This window comes from Sebastes umbrosus, chromosome 10 (assembly GCF_015220745.1).
Source record: "Sebastes umbrosus isolate fSebUmb1 chromosome 10, fSebUmb1.pri, whole genome shotgun sequence".
Classification (NCBI taxonomy): domain Eukaryota; kingdom Metazoa; phylum Chordata; class Actinopteri; order Perciformes; family Sebastidae; genus Sebastes; species Sebastes umbrosus.
In genome coordinates, this window is record NC_051278.1 from 26,675,434 (window position 1) to 26,692,653 (window position 17,220).

Genomic DNA, 17,220 nt, shown 5'->3' on the forward strand with positions numbered 1-17,220 from the left:
CTCGCCCAGCTTGGCAGCGAAACATGAAAAATGATGCTCCCAATGGCAGAAAACTATTATGCAGAGATGAAAAGAAAGAATGCCGAAAGAGAGACGAGAATGACTCTGAGTTGTATTTACTGTGCGTGCTGTAATTGTGTGCGTGCCCTTTGTGATGTCTGCCCACCGGCAGCACTCACCCGTGTTGTCGCTATGTGTTCCTTGAGTCGGAGTGACTAGACTACCAAACATGTCGTGGCAATGAGAGTAACATAGACCCACAGATCCAAGCTGGAGGAACTACAGTATATCGAGGGGAGGATATCAGAGTAGGAATGACAAAAAAAATATGTTAAAATGGAATTTCATTTATTTTAGCGACATCCTTGGTCATGAGCGATCATTAATGCATCATGTTTCATCTTTTACCTCTGGCTTGAATTGACGTAGAGTAGTTTGGTTCTTCACCTTTTATTTGTCTGGTCAGCCAGTGGCTTTTGCCGCTCATAAAATATGTAATGCATCACTGCTTTGTGCTTTGCTTTTCATTTGTTTCTTGTGTTTGCATCATGCAATATGTTGTTATAAGCCTCTTAACTGGCTTCTTTAACTAGTTTTCACTGTCCTTATTTCACTTCTTCTGTGTTCAATCAATGTGCAAACAAATATAAACCAAACTAAAAGTAATAGATGTGTGGGTGGAAGGAGAAGTCAGACAGCGCTGCATGATGCAGAGCCTCTTAACAGAGTCCTGTGTGATCAGTGTGACATTTTAACATTGCTGTCTGCTTGTGCACTATATTTAGACACAGTAATAGACTGGATTTGAACTCTGATCTCCCACGCAGGAAAGTAAACATCAGCGCTCTGCCAACAGAAAACATTTATCTTAAAGGCCGGAATGGACAAGACCGCTCCGCCAGTAACATCAACACCACGTGATGAAAGAAATATTTTTATGGAGTGCTCTAGTATCAAAGCAGAATAACTGTTGGAGGGTTTTGGCAGTTACTTGTAAAGGGGGTAGAAGCTTCCTGGTTATTCAGAGGGAGGTCGATTGACATTAAGTGCATGTTTGATTGGGAGGAAGTACCACACGAGGCACTTCTCTCCTCCCTCTGGCAATTCATGAGCAAAGAACAATGAATGGGATGTTAAAACCAACCCTGATCAATATGTAAATGTAATGTGTTGTTGTGTGTGTGTGTGAGAGGTTATGTGTTTGTAGGTGTGATTACGTTAGTATAAGCCGTTTATTGCAATTTTGGTCTGTTTGAGACACTGTCGGAAACGTGGTAAAATCTTCGGTTGTCAATCCATAATGGTGGTCCTATATCGTACTGTGAGACATGTCCACCAACAGCTTTGGAACTTTTGTGACCAAAGACAGCCTGCGGCAAATTTTCTTACAGTGTCAGAAATTTAGGACCAAATTGTCACAATAGAGTGGTGCAGCGATGACGTTTTTTTTGTAGGACAACCCAGAAGTTAACATCGCCCTGGTTCCCTCGACAAAAGCCAATGGAATTGTTTCATTGGGTTTTGGGATTATTGCAGAAAATAAACTCTGGCAAACACACGTTTATGATAACGTGAACACGTTATGATTTTCAGCAAGGTAATCTTCACAAACAAACATCGCTTTTATGAATTTTGAAGTGTAAAGAAGTAAAAATCTAACGTTAGGCTATAAATGATCTACACCACGGTCGCATGAGTGCGAGTATACAGAGCGAGGCTGAAACGGCGGACAAGACGACGTGATGACGTTTAGTAGTCTCATTTAGTCACTTGTTAGCAACCGCCTTTTTTAAGACATGTAAAAGCTTCAAAAGTGGGAGTGGGATATTTACTGACGTATTTTATATCGTAGAACAAAACGTCAAAATCTCTTCAGCTTGTGTTAACCAGAGACTTTATTTCATAAAAACCCATCGACTTTGAGATGGGGGAACCGGAAGTGTTAAAATGCTAACACATTTCCGGGTTTTAGGACTCATTCCTGCACCACTCTATGTAACTGCTACGACCCACATCTACAAACCACCCAATCAGAACATGATGTGGAATGATGCAGAATACACTGACTGGCACACCATTTTTTAAGATGTATCAGTTTTGACCTTTAACCACGACATCCCCATTAGACCAATCAGTTTAAACTCCAGAACACAAGTTTCCAAGTGGATTAAAATCAGGGGAGTGGTGGTGGGAGAGCTGTCCTCTGAGATCGTGTGTTTGGACAAATAAATGGACTCCGCAGAGACACATGACTCCTGCCTGCTTGGCTTTGCTCAGCTGTGAGCTACATGTAGCACAGAGATGTAAGACGGAGGTCAGTAGGTCTACAACAAGCCAAAACACACCGTGGTGTCCCACTGGCCTGAATGCAGCGCATGTGACACTGCGATGCCTCTGGACTGGACTCCTGTCAACTAAAACGTCTGCATTCTTTCTTCTTTCTTCCACTTCTTCCTTTCTGGTTTTCTTCTCTGTCCTTATATCATTCTTCTTTTTACTTCTTCTTTTTTTCTTTCCTGCCTACCTTTCCTTACATTTTCCTTATTTCTTTCCTTATCTATCTTACTTATTTCCCTCTTTCCTCCCTTAGTTACCTCCATATTTCCCCATGTCTTTTCTTCCAATGCTTTTAATCTAATTTTCTTTCCATCATACTTTCCGTCCTTCTTTCTGGCTCTCTTTCCATCCCTTCCATTATCCCATATTTTCTTTTTTAACAAACCAGAAAGCATGAACCATAACCCACAAAACTAGACATATGAGGTTTAAATCTGACAGCAAAACGAAACTCTTACTTTGGATACTTGAGTACTTTTTAACTACTAATATCAGTTTGAAGTAAAACAGTTTAACCTATTCAGGGAAAAATGTGTCCTTTGTGCGTACATACAGTCACATCCACCCACACACATTCTCACAGTGACGAACCTGTTTAATCTTAATGAATCTAACTCTCAGCCAACTGATTCTAATTTGGATAAATGATTCTCAATCGTGTGCTGATAATGGCTTCTATTAATAGAGTGACTTGTTGTTCATCATGATGGCCCAAAGATAGCGTGAGGGGGCGGAGGCGGGGGGGCAGTGTTAGAGAGACGGAGAAGGAAAAAAGAAGGATATTAAAAGCTCTGACAGAAAGATCTAGTGGCTGTGAGATGATTTTGGCTTTTGGCTGACAAAAATAGCAGCTTGGATGCTATTCTTGGTTGTGAGTGATATACCCTGTATAGAGATGAAAGGCTGGCACTGTACTATGTCTGCTTACTTGGAAATGACTCTCTCTGGCTCGCACATGCAGGTCACCTCATAAACAGAGGCTCTGCTTGCTTTCAATTATAACAACAATGCAGTAGCTCAATGGCTGTGATATCCATAGAATAAAATGTAGTGAATATAACTGCACAAATGTTAAACCCATTCTGTCAAATGTGTAGTTGTTATAATATTATTTGCGGCTCTGAAATGAAAACATGCCTCTCTTTCTGTTTTTCGCCCATTTATTGTTCATCCCTCTCTCCCTCCCTTTACACTCCTACTGTATCTCTAATTACCATCCTCTTGAGGCGAGTAATTTAGATCAGCAGGGGGTAAGTTAAGCTAGGCCACTTGCATGCTGCTGTATTCTTCTCAAGGGAACAACTGTTTGGGTGTAAAACATACCACTCAGCACCAAAGTGCTGTAAAGGGCTGTCTTTCAAAGTGTTCATTAATACTGCAATTGGGCCTGTTGATGCTGGAGGAAAGCAGCGAGAGCGCTTACTACGCCTGCGCTGCTGTTGACGTTGTAACATAATACCATTCTCTCACTGTGTAGCCCTGTTGCACCTGTGTTGTCAGGTAAATCACAACTCAAAACTAGCAGGAAATATTTGATAACATGTAGTGAGATGTTTTTTGGTCAGACTGTAATTTTTTGGTCAGATTGCAATTTTAAACATTTTTTAAATGTTTACGATATGCTGAGTATTGCAATAAGATACATTGCGATATATATTGCATTCATCTCGGAGTTATCATTCACATATCTTGAGGTCAGAGGTCAAGGGACCCCTTTGAAAATGGCCATGCCAGTTTATTTTCCTCAGCAAAATTAAGCATAACTTTAAAGCGTTACTTAGCGTTCTTCCCAACAAGCTAATATGACATGGTACCAATGGATTCCTTAGGATTTCTAGTGTCATATGATACCTGTATCTTCTGGCTTTAAGACTGAACCTCTGAAAGACAGAATAGGGCCAGGCCGGTTGCAGGTTGGCAGATTATTAAGAGGTTAATAGTTTATATAATAAAAGCTCAATACTAGATGTCCGTGTATCGATAATATTGCCACGCAAAATATTATGATACTGTGCTGTATCGATTTTTTCCCCACCCCTACTGGAATTTGATTTAAGGAAAATTTAAATTCTCTGTTTCTGGTGTGGAGCCACACACAGTATAGCACCAGATCTCAAAAAACACTCCACACACAGACCAAGAGACCTGCTACTCTTGTACCTGCATGTATATAAATGCATTTTGGACCACAACTTTAACATGTGTTCTTTTCCTCTGTTGTGTAACTGCTCAGTTTCATAACCTTCAGGAGCTGAGGCACAGTGCATCGCTGGTGACGAAGGTGTTCGTACAGAGAGACTACAGCGAAGGAACCGTCTGCCGCTTCCAGACCAAGTTCCCCTCAGAGCTCGACAACAGGGTGAGCACAAATACAAACACACACTCACATATACACATCCAGGCAAACGTAATCTGTTGGCAAAATCCCCAAATTACCTGAAAGAACACCCACACTCTCTGACACAGAGAGTGATGGTTCAATATAGCTTAATAAGATTACTACAATGTGCCCCCTGGATGACAGAACACATGTGAATAATGGATATTTGCTTGTGCATTAACTTAAACTTGTAAGTAAATGCACACAGTCTTTCCAAACCTTCGCATTATGACCTCTAATACCCTGCAGTTCTCACTGTGCAGACAAAAGCAGAATAAGTAAGTATTACGACTATATTAAAAATCTTCTGTGTGTGCTCAGAAGAAAGGTGAAGCTAAAGAAACCCTCAGGCTTTTATTCCCACACTTTTACTTTAGGCACCGGGAGAGAATGTGCTGTTTATTTGCTCTTTTTTCCTTTGCTGTATTAGCATCTGTGAATGATGTTATGCAAGGGCATTATTGTAGATTTGTCTAGCAATTAGCATCTGATTCAGACAGTCCACACACACAGTGCAAGAAAGAAACAGAGGAACACAGAGGGAGTCAGTGCAGAGGGACCATTAGTAAACATTTTAAATATAAATGTTCTCTGTCAGATGCTCAAACCACTACCCATTGCTGTCACACTTATGAGTAATAATTTTCCATTTTAGCCTCAAGTTTCTTCTTCTTCATCTTCTTCTTCGTCAATTGAGGTGTGTTGATAAATCGTTTGACAAAGTAGGAGTATGCTGGGTTGAGCAGAATGCGGCTGGTATGTTTGGCAGGCTGTTTTATAGCTGAACAGCTTGCTCCCACAGCTCTGCCAGAACACTTTTCACTTTCCCAGTCCTTATGGTGTGCATGCCTCCATATCTCTACCTGGATGTTTGTTTGTGTCTGTAAGTAGATTGAGCGAACCTTGCTCGAGGAGACGGTGAAGACCCTGAACTCTTATTACATAGAGGCCGAAAAGATCGGAGGTCAGTCGTACCTGGAGGGATGTCTGGCTTGTGCAACAGCTTATATCGTCTTCCTCTGCATGGAGACACGCTACGAGAAGGTAATAAACCCGTGCACGCCTACAGTAAATAATAGCACACAAAATAACCACAGTGCCCGTTCAAAACATGCCTGTTCAGAACGGGCTGAATGCTTGGTTTGTGATCTTGCTGCTTGCAGCTTTCTCGAGAACTATTCATATAAACAAACTTCACACTCGACATCGCGCCTCCTTGGGTCTTGAGCAACACACCTGCCATGACAAAGTTGCGTCAAACACCCAGGTTGCTGCTAATCGCGGTTTTTATCTCAACACTTCCTGTTTCTACTTCAAAATAAAAGCCCTAGCTGTTTTTTTTTTTTCTGCGGACAGAATTCCTTCATGCACGGCTCCATATATGACTAGAATACCGGCTTTTAAGTGTGGATTATTACTATTATTTACAAATGAACACCATTTTTCTGTCTAAAATAAATATAAATGGCATTTAGAATAATATGAAATGGCCGTTATGAAAGGGAAACTACGTAGAAAGAATCGGCTGGCAGTAGCAGCGCAGCAGCAGAAATGCTCCAGTGCGGACACCAAATGCATGAGAGACGCAGCAGTTCAGCGAGGTAGCCACCACACGTCCTACCCTATTAAATATCCTGTCTTTGGACTGTACAAGGAAACTAGACCACCTGGGGGGAACCCACACTGTGCCACCGTGCTGCCATGATATATATTCAAACATTAAATAATTGAAATATTGATATATTAAACATATCCAGGTAAAGTAATTGAATGAATCTGGATCCTCTTAGCGTGCATCAGAATATTTCAGCTCAACCGTTGTTCATTTACTCTACAGCTGGTTATTATAAACTCCACTGCTCATCCACAAGACTTATTTACCGTCCATTTTTATGGACGCTCTCTCTCTCTCAAACACAAAAAGCATTCATTTGTGTGTCCTAATGCACGATGGTGCTCTGAGGTCACAACACAGAGATGTTCTCACCCACTGACACGGGGCAGCAGAGCCAAAAAAACAGGAGATACGATCTGATTCTCTCTTGTTCCCCTCAGCTGTCCGTCCACTAGCTTTTCAAACCCGCTCTTAAGCCCACACCTGTGTGCCGGTGGGCAAGGCATAGCACGCCAGCTGCAACATGACGTTTCAGCAAAACCGAGATGTCCATCTTGAGAACGGGCAGGTGATTAAACCTCTGTGTTGCAGCTTGTTGCTACATGAGATGGAACAAGAGAACACGCATTCATATCACAATCACATACACAGTGTTGAGTTTGATTAATCCTGTTGTGACTGTGTGGGTACCTGCCGGTGTTTTAGATGAAACTGGAGTGGCGTGAAGGCCCAGCATGCCTTTGTGTTCTGATCTCTGTCACCCACAGCATTCATCTCCCTAGTCTTGTTGCATTTTGTAAACATTTCTTTATCAAAGCAGTACAGGGGTACTGGGAGCTTGACCAAGAAGCACACAAGGACTTGTGTTGAAGCACAAAACGGTGCGATCTGAGGCTGCTTTCATCTCCCTGTCAGCTGGGTGCCGCCCCATTGACGCGCTGAGATACTATCAACCCCACAGGAGAGCTGTTTACTTACTTGTTTAAGTTTATCATCTTGGCTGAATGACGTTCCGACTGACAATCAAATATACCCACCCAAGTCGATGCTGTTTGTGCGCATACGTGTGTGTGTGTGTGTGTGTGTGTGTGTGTGCTGATAAAGAGGCCACACACCAGTGAGTGCGGATCAGTGTGCAGATTCATCGGAGCACCCAGAGTCCTTGATGCTTACATCTCACCCTATCAAAGGACGCTGATTGCTCCCAGCATGTCAGAACAGATACATGTGCACACAAGCATTCATAAAGCTTCCCCTCACGCATACTATGTGCCCTCCATCTCTTATTTGTTGTTCTTCTTTTATTCACAAGAATGTGCCTGCACATATGGGACTCACTCAGACACATGTATACACACATAATTCTCTTTATATTGCACTCGGTGACATAAACAACTTTCATTCTAGCAGAGGAATAAACACTGGTTCAATGCATGTGAAACAAACTGTGACACCTTTTTGCTTCTTAGGCGATGTACACACACTCGCAAAGCTGTTCCCAGAAGGGCTGTCACAGACATGCCGGTACGACAGCGGCACAGCTTGTGTACTTGACTGTCATATTGTTACACTGAAGAGGATTGAGCTGCCCTGAGAGCTCGCTAGCAGTGAAAGGATTGGCCTTTTCCCTGGACCACAATAACCCTATTAGTCAGGGCTCTGTGTGTCTCCTCTTCTTCTCTATAATGCTTCGTTCTCTTTGATGGAGTTTATAACAAAAGACTGTATTGTGCGCTGTGGAGATACTGTCATTGTTCCAAGCCGAATATTGATTGCTTTCTACTTAGGTGTACTTGACATAGATTTGACTGATTTAAAGTTGTGTAATAGAACAAACCACTGCCTTTTGATGGCTTCTTAAATGGCTTCTCGCTGAGGAATTTCGTGTCTTGTTTGCTCCCCGATTGTAACATTTTCCAGACATTTCATTGGAAAAGTCTCTTCTTCTTCCAGTGGGAGACAGAAATAAGTATTGTTCTGTGGTTTAGTCTCCACTAGCGGGGGTCACTATATTAGCAGCTGTGCCTGCAGCTGTAACAGGCCTTTGACATCCCAGAGGAGCGCTGCTCAGTGTGTTGCTCCATCTCTATTGTTTTAATCTCTCAAGGCTGAGTGATGCAGTGACCTTTAGTTAACTCACAAAAGAGGAAGTGAATCTGTCATGTTCAATAAATCAGACTCAGAAGTGTTACATCCCCAATACCTCCAAAAGATAATTATAGTTTGTGACTTGGATCTTTTTTTGGTAGTTTTAACAATTAAATGCTAAAAAGAAGTCTGACAAGGGGTCAGACAATTATAAAGGTTTTTAACAAATCCTTAGGTTATCCAGACTTTCAGGTGCCGTCAATTTAGTTTTTTTATCCTGATGGAGTGCTGCAGGGATGACGTATTTTTGTTGTCCAATCAGGAAGTTACAATCACACGGGTTCCCTCGACAAAAAGCCAATGGGATTTTTCCATTGTGTTTTGGATTATTGCAGAAAATAAGATCTGTGGCAAACACACGTTTATGACACTTACATGTTTTTTTCCGCAAGATAATCTCTACAAACAAACACCACTTTTATGATTTTAAGTGTGAATGCAAATGGCAGAAGTAAAAAGCTAAAATTAGGCTGTAAGCGAACTACTCCGCGGTAAACAGCGCGGCTGTAAAGGAGGACAAGATGACTATCGCAGTCTCATTTAGCCACTTGTTAGCAACTGCCTTTTTTTGAAATATAAAGGCTTCAAAATGTACAAGTGGGATATTTACTTATGTATTTTATGTCGTAAAACAAAACATTAAAATCTCTTAAGCTTGTGTTAACCACAGACCTTATTTCAGGCATCTAACTAAAAACTTCAAGACGAGGGAACCAGAAGTGCTAAAATGGTAACTCAGTTCCGGGTTTTAGGACTCATTCCTTCACACGTATCTGATTGTCTGACCGCTCATGTTTCTCATCACTTCATTTTAGCAACGTCGTCATTTTCTCAACAATTAACTTGGTAACTAGAAACAAATGCTAAAGCCACAAAAAATCCTTTTAATATAGAGTAGAATAAACCGTATGTTATGCTTCGTTTTTTTTTTCTTTGAGTGATACAAATGTGTGTTGTTTTAGTACAGACACGCAGATGTGCTAAAGATTGCTCCTCCTTTTCAGTGTGCAGTGTTCAGTGTGGTGACAGCTCTCTCCGTGAACATGAGGCCCAGTGGAGCGTGGTTTAGCTGACTGACATGGTTAGTCAGAGTTTAGGAGATGCATGGCACATCAGCATTGTTGGTGTCCACAGAGGCATAGCTGAGGCTGAATAAGCTGCTCTAATGATGCCATTTGAGCTAACATCTGTCCATTTAGCCTCATCAGTCATTTGGTTGCTATCAGCAGCGTCATGGGACTACATCACAGTGCTTAGGTTTACTTAAACACACTTCTAGTCTCCAGGGCAGGCGTGTAGTTGAAATGCGTAGGAGAATGTATACAGGCATGCTTGTTTGAATTAGTGTGCCAAGGCACGGTCTGAACTTGGTGCTCAGCTTCACTCCACTGCTGCTCTGCGGTTTTTAGCACATTTGATGCAATACTCACTTGCAAAACTGAGAAATAAATCCAGTGCCAATGCAATCCAAATAAACTGCCCACCTCACATTTCAGAGTGATTCCAAATTGCCCCGACAGTTAACCAACGCATGACATTTAGCCTGAGAGAGCCATCTTTGGAATTAGGAACTGAAGCTTCCAAATGGAAAACTTCAAAAAGAGAAAAGCCCGTGCTCGTCAATTTTAGTAATTCAATTCATACAGCCTTGCTTGACATGAGTGGCTTGGAACTATGTATAAAAATAACTGGCGTACTTAGAGCATAATGGAATTACTTTGAGTTTAGATTATAATGTTCAGGAAAAATAAAGACGGGCAATGACTCGAGAGTCAGTATCGTATGCCGTATGCTAACTATGCACAGAAGGACTGCAAACTGGTTTCTTCCATTTTTCATTTTTTCCACCCAAGACAGCACAGGAGGTTAAAGTTGCTGCGGCCCTGCCCTTGTTTAGCCTCTTTCAGCTACATGGTTATTACATGTAACACAGAGTGAAAAGTAATGTGCAGGAAATGGATCCACAGTGGGAATGTCTGTTCAGATTAATTTCTGCTAGATCACATGTTCTGCTTGTGTTTTTATGTTTTCATTATGCCCCCAATGGTTCTAATCAAATCTGGATTATCTCCAAATGTAGCTCTGTCCTTTTCTAACTCCGCTCCGCTCCCCTGTTTTACTCCAGGTGCTGAAGAAGATAACAGGCTACATCCAGGAGCAGAATGAGAAGATCTACGCTCCTAGAGGTCTGCTGCTCACAGACCCCATAGAGAGAGGAATGAGGGTTGTATCCTTCTGTCATCTGCTGCTTTAAGTGTGTAGCAAATAGATAGAGGGTAAAGGCCCAACCGAGACATATAAAGGACTGAGAGGAGGTGGCAGTAGTTCTTCATGAGCTTCATGAGTGGTCACCAGTTAGGGCGTTTTCATATTAGGTACGTAACCATGAGTCGTACCATGCCCGAGTACGATTCCTCCCCCCCCTCTCCACTCCCCGATGCTCAGCTTTCACATTCGTAAAATTGTTCCGTACCCGAGTACACTTGCGTCATCATCCACGTGTATTTGTTTATGTTGAGAACAGCTGTTCTAGTGGCGGAGCATTCAAACTTGACAGAAACAAAATAAAACTCCCCCAAACCGTCGTCGTTTGTCTTTCCATCAATCACCAACTCTGGTTTGGTCGAAATAAATCCTTATTTCACCGAGTTTGATGTGAAAATATTCCGACTATACACTCTGCCCGCTGAACAGAGAGAGAAGCTGAGCTTCCTGCTTTATTACCCACACCCATGCAGTTCAGAAGATGACATCGGCACATGCTGCGCATATATACAGATTTCGGAAGAGACTAATGGAGTTGAAAAAAGCCTATACTTTTAAAACTACTCGCTGGCTGCTAACGTTACTCGCGTTAACTGGCAGTCCACCTTCGCGTTTTGGTACAGTCGGCTTTCACACCTGATGCGAACGATACTCAAGACCACCCTTTCAAGTGGATTTGAATGCGGATCGACGAACCGTGCCCGAATACGGTGCAGAGCGTTCACACTAATCAAACGAACTGGACTTTGGGGTCAAGTGTACTCGGATCTGGGCCCGTGTCCCTAAAGTGAAAGCACTCTTAGAATCACTGGAACTGCCAGTAACATCTGGGTTGGATAAATGAATAAGAAATACCTCCTCTTCCTCATAAATTACCATCACGTTGCCCTTGAACAAGGCACTTAAACTCCAGCTGCTGCAGAGGAGCTGTTCAATGGCCAACTGTCGGTCCCAGGAGTACGTTTGAAGCAGGACAGGGCTGAAAAAAGCATGCAAGCTCCGTCAAATGTCCTTTGATAAGAAAAGGTGAAAAAGAAACAAGGTGATGTGATGAGTCAGCAGCCTATGGTTGTGTTTTATCATTCCAAAATAAGGTGCTCTATCTCAATCTTTTCAAATATTTCTAACTCTTCTAACGCTGGCTCGTCTTACAGTATGTTCTTTTATAGTTTTCAGAAGTGGCCAGATGTGTGTCTCTCTTTGTCAGGTGGATTGATCCCAGCACAGTTCCTCATGGAGTTAAAAGGCAGAAAGAGAGAGAGAGAGAATGTGTCCAGTAGACCATCACAGACCTGGCTCAAAGAACAGGCTCCAAGTCACAGGGCCAACCTATTACCAACACTTATTAGTCAATACTACTCTATACAATATGGTCTCTGTTTGTGAAGGCTGGTAAGAGATCCTATTCTACCAAAGAACAGCATAGCATGTGTCTCACTTCTATCACTTTGATCTTTAGACACATTGAGATCTGACTCAAAAATCCTCGAGTGGGCCAATCCGCACGTCTAGTTTGAGTGGTATTGAGACATACAGTATCTTCACCTTGTTATCGGCTGTTCCAGATTCTACACCCCTTATCAAACAAAAACAAGATGCAATTGTGTTCGGAGCACCTTGGAGACAAGTGTGAGACAGGAGATGAGCAGTATCCAATGAGAAAGCGACAGGAAACCTGGGACGCAGAGGGAGGAAAGCAGCAGCAAACACACACACACACACACACACACACACACAGTGACTTCTTGGTTGTTTTTGTCGAATTTTGCAAACATTCACGGCAGCCACTGATCTCTCCAAGTGGAAAAATCTCACGAGCACACCTCATCTGAGATCAGTTGTTTAGGGTTGTGCACCCCCACAATAACATGACAACACTTTGGGATGAAAGATGTAGTGTGAGCAGTGCAGAAAGTCTTGTAGTCTGCTCTGGCTTTACACATATATGAGCAAAGGATTTGGAAATGACAGGATCCAGGGCTGTTGTCGGGAATTGTGGAATTGTATCTGCCAGCACTTTCTCAACCCTGTATTTTAATACTCTGTCTATCACGATAATCCTTGACATTCTCCGTGTCCTCAGCTAGAGATCAGCGTGTTTGAAGACCGGGGCTCGGGCAGCTCCAGTCCTAGCAGCAGCATGTCGTCGGCAGGCAGCAGCGCCGCTCGGTGACTGGAGGGGCAGCGCCAGGCTTACGGGTACCACCACAGGGGCAGCGGGACGCTCACCAACATCCGCATGCTGAAACATGAGAGCACCAGGTTCTAAGACAAGTGGAGAGCAAAAAAGGCGAGGAGGTGATCCACAGCATTCACACTCTCCCTGCTCGGGCCTACCAAGTACCACCACGAGAACAGGAGCTGGCTCACACAAACACACTGGATGACAGAATAAACACACAGAACCCACACACAGGCAGCAGACACATGTACAAGCCAACATCCAGAGTGTCTGTGAGGGAATATCTTTCACTCTCCAACAGCTATCCTAACCCAAATAATCACCATTTCTTTTGTTCCAGTTTTTCCTTTCACCTTTCCTCTCATTCCATCACGTCTGAGTCACATCATCTTCGTCGTATAGCTGATTCAGCAGGCTTACCCTTGATTAGACTGATGCTTGATTGTTTTCAGGGGGGGGGGTCACTGTCACAATGTCTATCTGCTGGCGCATTGGCAGTGTAGTCTTAGGTCTGTGCAGCAGCAGCTCTGAAATCTGGAAAACCACCAGCCTCTTGGGAGATCCAATGTTCTCCGGTCTCGCTGAATGATTGCATTCATGTCGGGTGGTTAGGGTCAAGCCGCTTTGAATGCTGGCAAATTGGACCTACTGTGGGATGGCTCTGCTCTATGCTCTGTTCACATGCATTTGGCTTCAATATCAAACAGGGAACAGAGAGCACCTTGGATTATTTATCCTTCTCATTCACAGCAGTGGATGCTAGTGATCCACATCACAGCTGTAGGTCACACTCCTACACACACACGCATGCAAATGTACACAACCGTGCCCAAGTACTCAGTCAGACACTAGCGAGGGGACAAGCACGCACATGCATATGTACACACACCTGTGGCAAGTGGCCATGCGTTCCTGCACACAGATGCTGGCAGAGTTGGAGTTGACCTGGCCAGACAATATTCTCTGTGGTCTCAGCTCATTGGGAACGCAAGCAAACCCCTAAGGCCCTGTAAGCCTGCGCTGGTTTCCGTGGTAGTGAGAACACGTACAGTATCTGGTGTGTATGTGTCTGTGCCGTCAGTCCCAACCTCACCTAGTGTGATATGAAAGCTTGCTGATCATTAAGGAGACGTCACAGAGTAAGGATCAGTTTGGGTTGTTATCTCTACAGCTGTTTAACGATCACCAGTATCACTACTACGTATACAGGTGTGTATAGGAGAATCAGCGCACACAGACTTCAATACCTGAATCTCTATTAGTCTGTCTATGCTGCTCATGTAGATGCAGATTATTTCGAATCAGTGCTCGAAGTGGGCCGGTACTCACCGATACGCAGTGCCAGCACTTCTACATTTTACCCTTTGGCATACCGAGACTTTTTCTTGCTCACCGGCACTTCATACAAGCTGCCGGTACTTTTCTCTGCCCTCTCCATATCTGGTTCTCTGGGAGATTCATAATCATATGGCACAGCAGCAGCGTTTTTGCGCAGCCAATACTAAGCCGTATGAACATAAAAACACATGTAGGGGGAATAAGATGATGATGGGGTTGCTGTAATATCGATACCATAGCCTACGTCCTTCACGTCCCCATTGTAGAATAATTGATGAACTGTTCTTCATAACTTTTTTGTTGTGAACAAATATAATTAATGGAACATTATTTAAAAGTTTTTGGAATTTGCTCTTTTTCTTTATTGATTATTATTTTACAATTTACAATCTAAAAATACATTTACAATTTTCCCAGAAGAATTAAGAGGAAGGCTGAGATTTCTGTAAATAATAAAATAATTAATTAACTATAGTAAGTTTTGTATTTTAAGTGTTTTGGAGTTATCTATAGTAATAATAATGGTCCAAAATTATGTAAAATAGCATAGTTTTAAGTCAAAAACCTTCAAATCTTCTTGGGGAGGACCCAAACCCAATACATCCTAGTATCTTTCATTCACTGTTGAAATTCGGAGTGTGTCTCTGTATAATATGTAGGAGCACCCTGACAGGGCCACTGCTCCTAAAACCTGAATGGACAGCTAACACACCTCAGCTCTGCATACATACCTGCCTGCCTGCCTGTCTGGCTGCTGTTGATTCCAGCCTGTAGGCCTTCTAATATATTATAGAGAGATACTATAGGCTACAAATAACACAGGAAAACACTTTAACTATTAACACTATGGGTAAATATACAAACACACCACCTCAACCGAGTATTATAGGCCTACTATAGAAGATGCGTAGCCAAAGTACAGTATATAACATAATAATACAATTACAACTGATTATGGTTGACACAGTATCATATGCTTAAAGAAATAATACATAAATAAACGAATAGGAACAAGAGATTGCTGATACTGGCCAATACACACGGCAACTCGTTTTTTTCTCACTTCAAGCACTGTTTCTAATTATACAAAATGCAAAATTACATCTAGACCATATTGGCATTTGACATGCACACAACATCATTGAGAAATACAGAGAGATGTCGATGCGGATGAAGATTTCATATATGAAATTCAGTCTTTCAGTTCATTGGTGCCATCTGTCATTAGTCAGTTTTGTATCATCAGAAATGTCGGGGTCAACACACAGCCGTAGCTCCCTCTAGAGTCGGACTGAGGAACTTCTGAACTTCTGAATGTAAAATCACTAAAGTAGATTGAGAGTAAAGACGAAGATAGTAGATTAAAATAGTTTCTAGCTCCTTAATGAAACCTAATATTCATCTACTTATTCACACTACTGCACTGCCCAACAGGTTCCCTTCTAGTACAATGTCTTCAGTGCACACAAGACAATGCAGCCAGAGGAGCATAAATTCTGGCTCTCTTTGTGGGAAATAGTGCATCCTGTCTGGCTTTTATGTGTGTGTGTGCAGCCTGACGACACAAAAGATGATCATTATGTAGCAAAAATGTTGATGCCAGTAGACAGCACACCCACACAACGTCTAACAAAAGCCCTGTTTCAGTGTCTGCATATTTTATTTCTGTTCCCACAGTCTCTGTCTTCTTCTTTATTTCACCATTTTCAGTTGTGCTGTCCTTAAACTCGCCTCAACATGATCTCCAAATCAACTCTGGGAGTGTAGCCCTTTGCCTCTTCTTTAGCCACATAGTTCGCTTTGAGCTAAACCCTCAGCAGAGCCCCTGCCTTGCAACCAGCCTCGTGTGCTTTCGACCAGAGCAGTATCAAGTTGAAGTTAAACCGGAAAACTAGAAAGTCGTTGCAGAATTTAAGACGTTTTGCTTCAGTCTCAGTGGATAGTTTAATTTCAACTCGACGTTTAACTACCTGGATGAACCTGCCAGTTTACCACAGCGGTTGAGTTCAGCTGTGCTTGTGTTCAGCCTCCTGTTCTTTTTCGATGCCTTCATGTTTCATCCCAGTGGAGTGGATACCCGACCTGGGGCTGATGGACTGACCAATTAAAAACTGACTCAACACTGCCAATAAGCGGATAAAGGAGCTCATTGGACAATGTATAAAGAAAAGAAAAAACAATGAGTGTGTATGATCTGTACAGGAGAAGAACTGCACTGTACATGCTTGTCAATGATTACCCATGCTGAGTTTGTGAAGTGTAAAGAAGTGGATGGAAATGCCATAATGCTATTTAATTCCAAAACATCGCTGTTGCCCAGTATTAGTCCCTAGATATGTTTTTAATGCTTTATCCTCTCTTATTTGGGCATCAGGTGTCAGAGCAGCTATATCGTCTGTACAGCTGTGAGCTGCTGTGTGTGTAGTGTCTTCTGTGAAATGAAGATAACGTTTAGCTTTGTCCAAAATAGCATTGATAATGTAGCTTATGCTATTTTTAGTAATAATAACAATGTTATTATTGTGGAGGTAAACAGATGGGTGGTGATGATGATCCTCAGGGGGAAGTCTAAAATGTGCCAAATTTAAAGGCTAAAGCTCTTAAAGGATAAGTTCACAGCTCTAGAGATGGCACTTTCCAGACCGAATATAATTATAAGATGAATATAATATTGTATTATCTCAACAAATATTGGATGGATTGACATGAAAATTTGGTGCCCAGAGGATGAATGCTCCAGACGTTTAGTCTTGTTTTAAGTACCCCCATGCCATATATACATTGAAAGAGCAAGAACAATTACAGGAGGAATGTTTACAGCAACCACTGACTCTTTCAATGAATATACTGTATGGGTGTGTGAGTGGTTTATTAAAGGGATAGTTTGGGGGTTTTGAAGTAGGGTTGTATGAGGTACTTATCCATAGTTGGTGCCGGTACAGGAGCAAAGCAATA

At 42.3% G+C, this 17,220-nt stretch overlaps 1 protein-coding gene across 4 annotated transcripts in view; it reads left to right on the forward strand.

Moving 5' to 3' along the window:
* Nucleotides 1-16,505, forward strand: part of golga7bb (golgin A7 family, member Bb) — a 45,208-nt gene extending 28,703 nt beyond the window's left edge. For 2 of the 4 annotated variants that reach the window (XM_037783297.1, XM_037783298.1), the window contains exons 2-5: nucleotides 4,571-4,696; nucleotides 5,609-5,761; nucleotides 10,606-10,707; nucleotides 12,829-16,505. In XM_037783297.1, the coding sequence (XP_037639225.1) occupies nucleotides 4,571-4,696; nucleotides 5,609-5,761; nucleotides 10,606-10,707; nucleotides 12,829-12,918 (471 nt within the window). In that variant the 3' untranslated portion in view covers nucleotides 12,919-16,505. The remainder of the gene's footprint in view (nucleotides 1-4,570; nucleotides 4,697-5,608; nucleotides 5,762-10,605; nucleotides 10,708-12,828) is intronic. The other 2 variants (XM_037783300.1, XM_037783299.1) reach the window with 2 other exon arrangements.
* The last annotated feature ends 715 nt before the right edge of the window (nucleotides 16,506-17,220 follow it).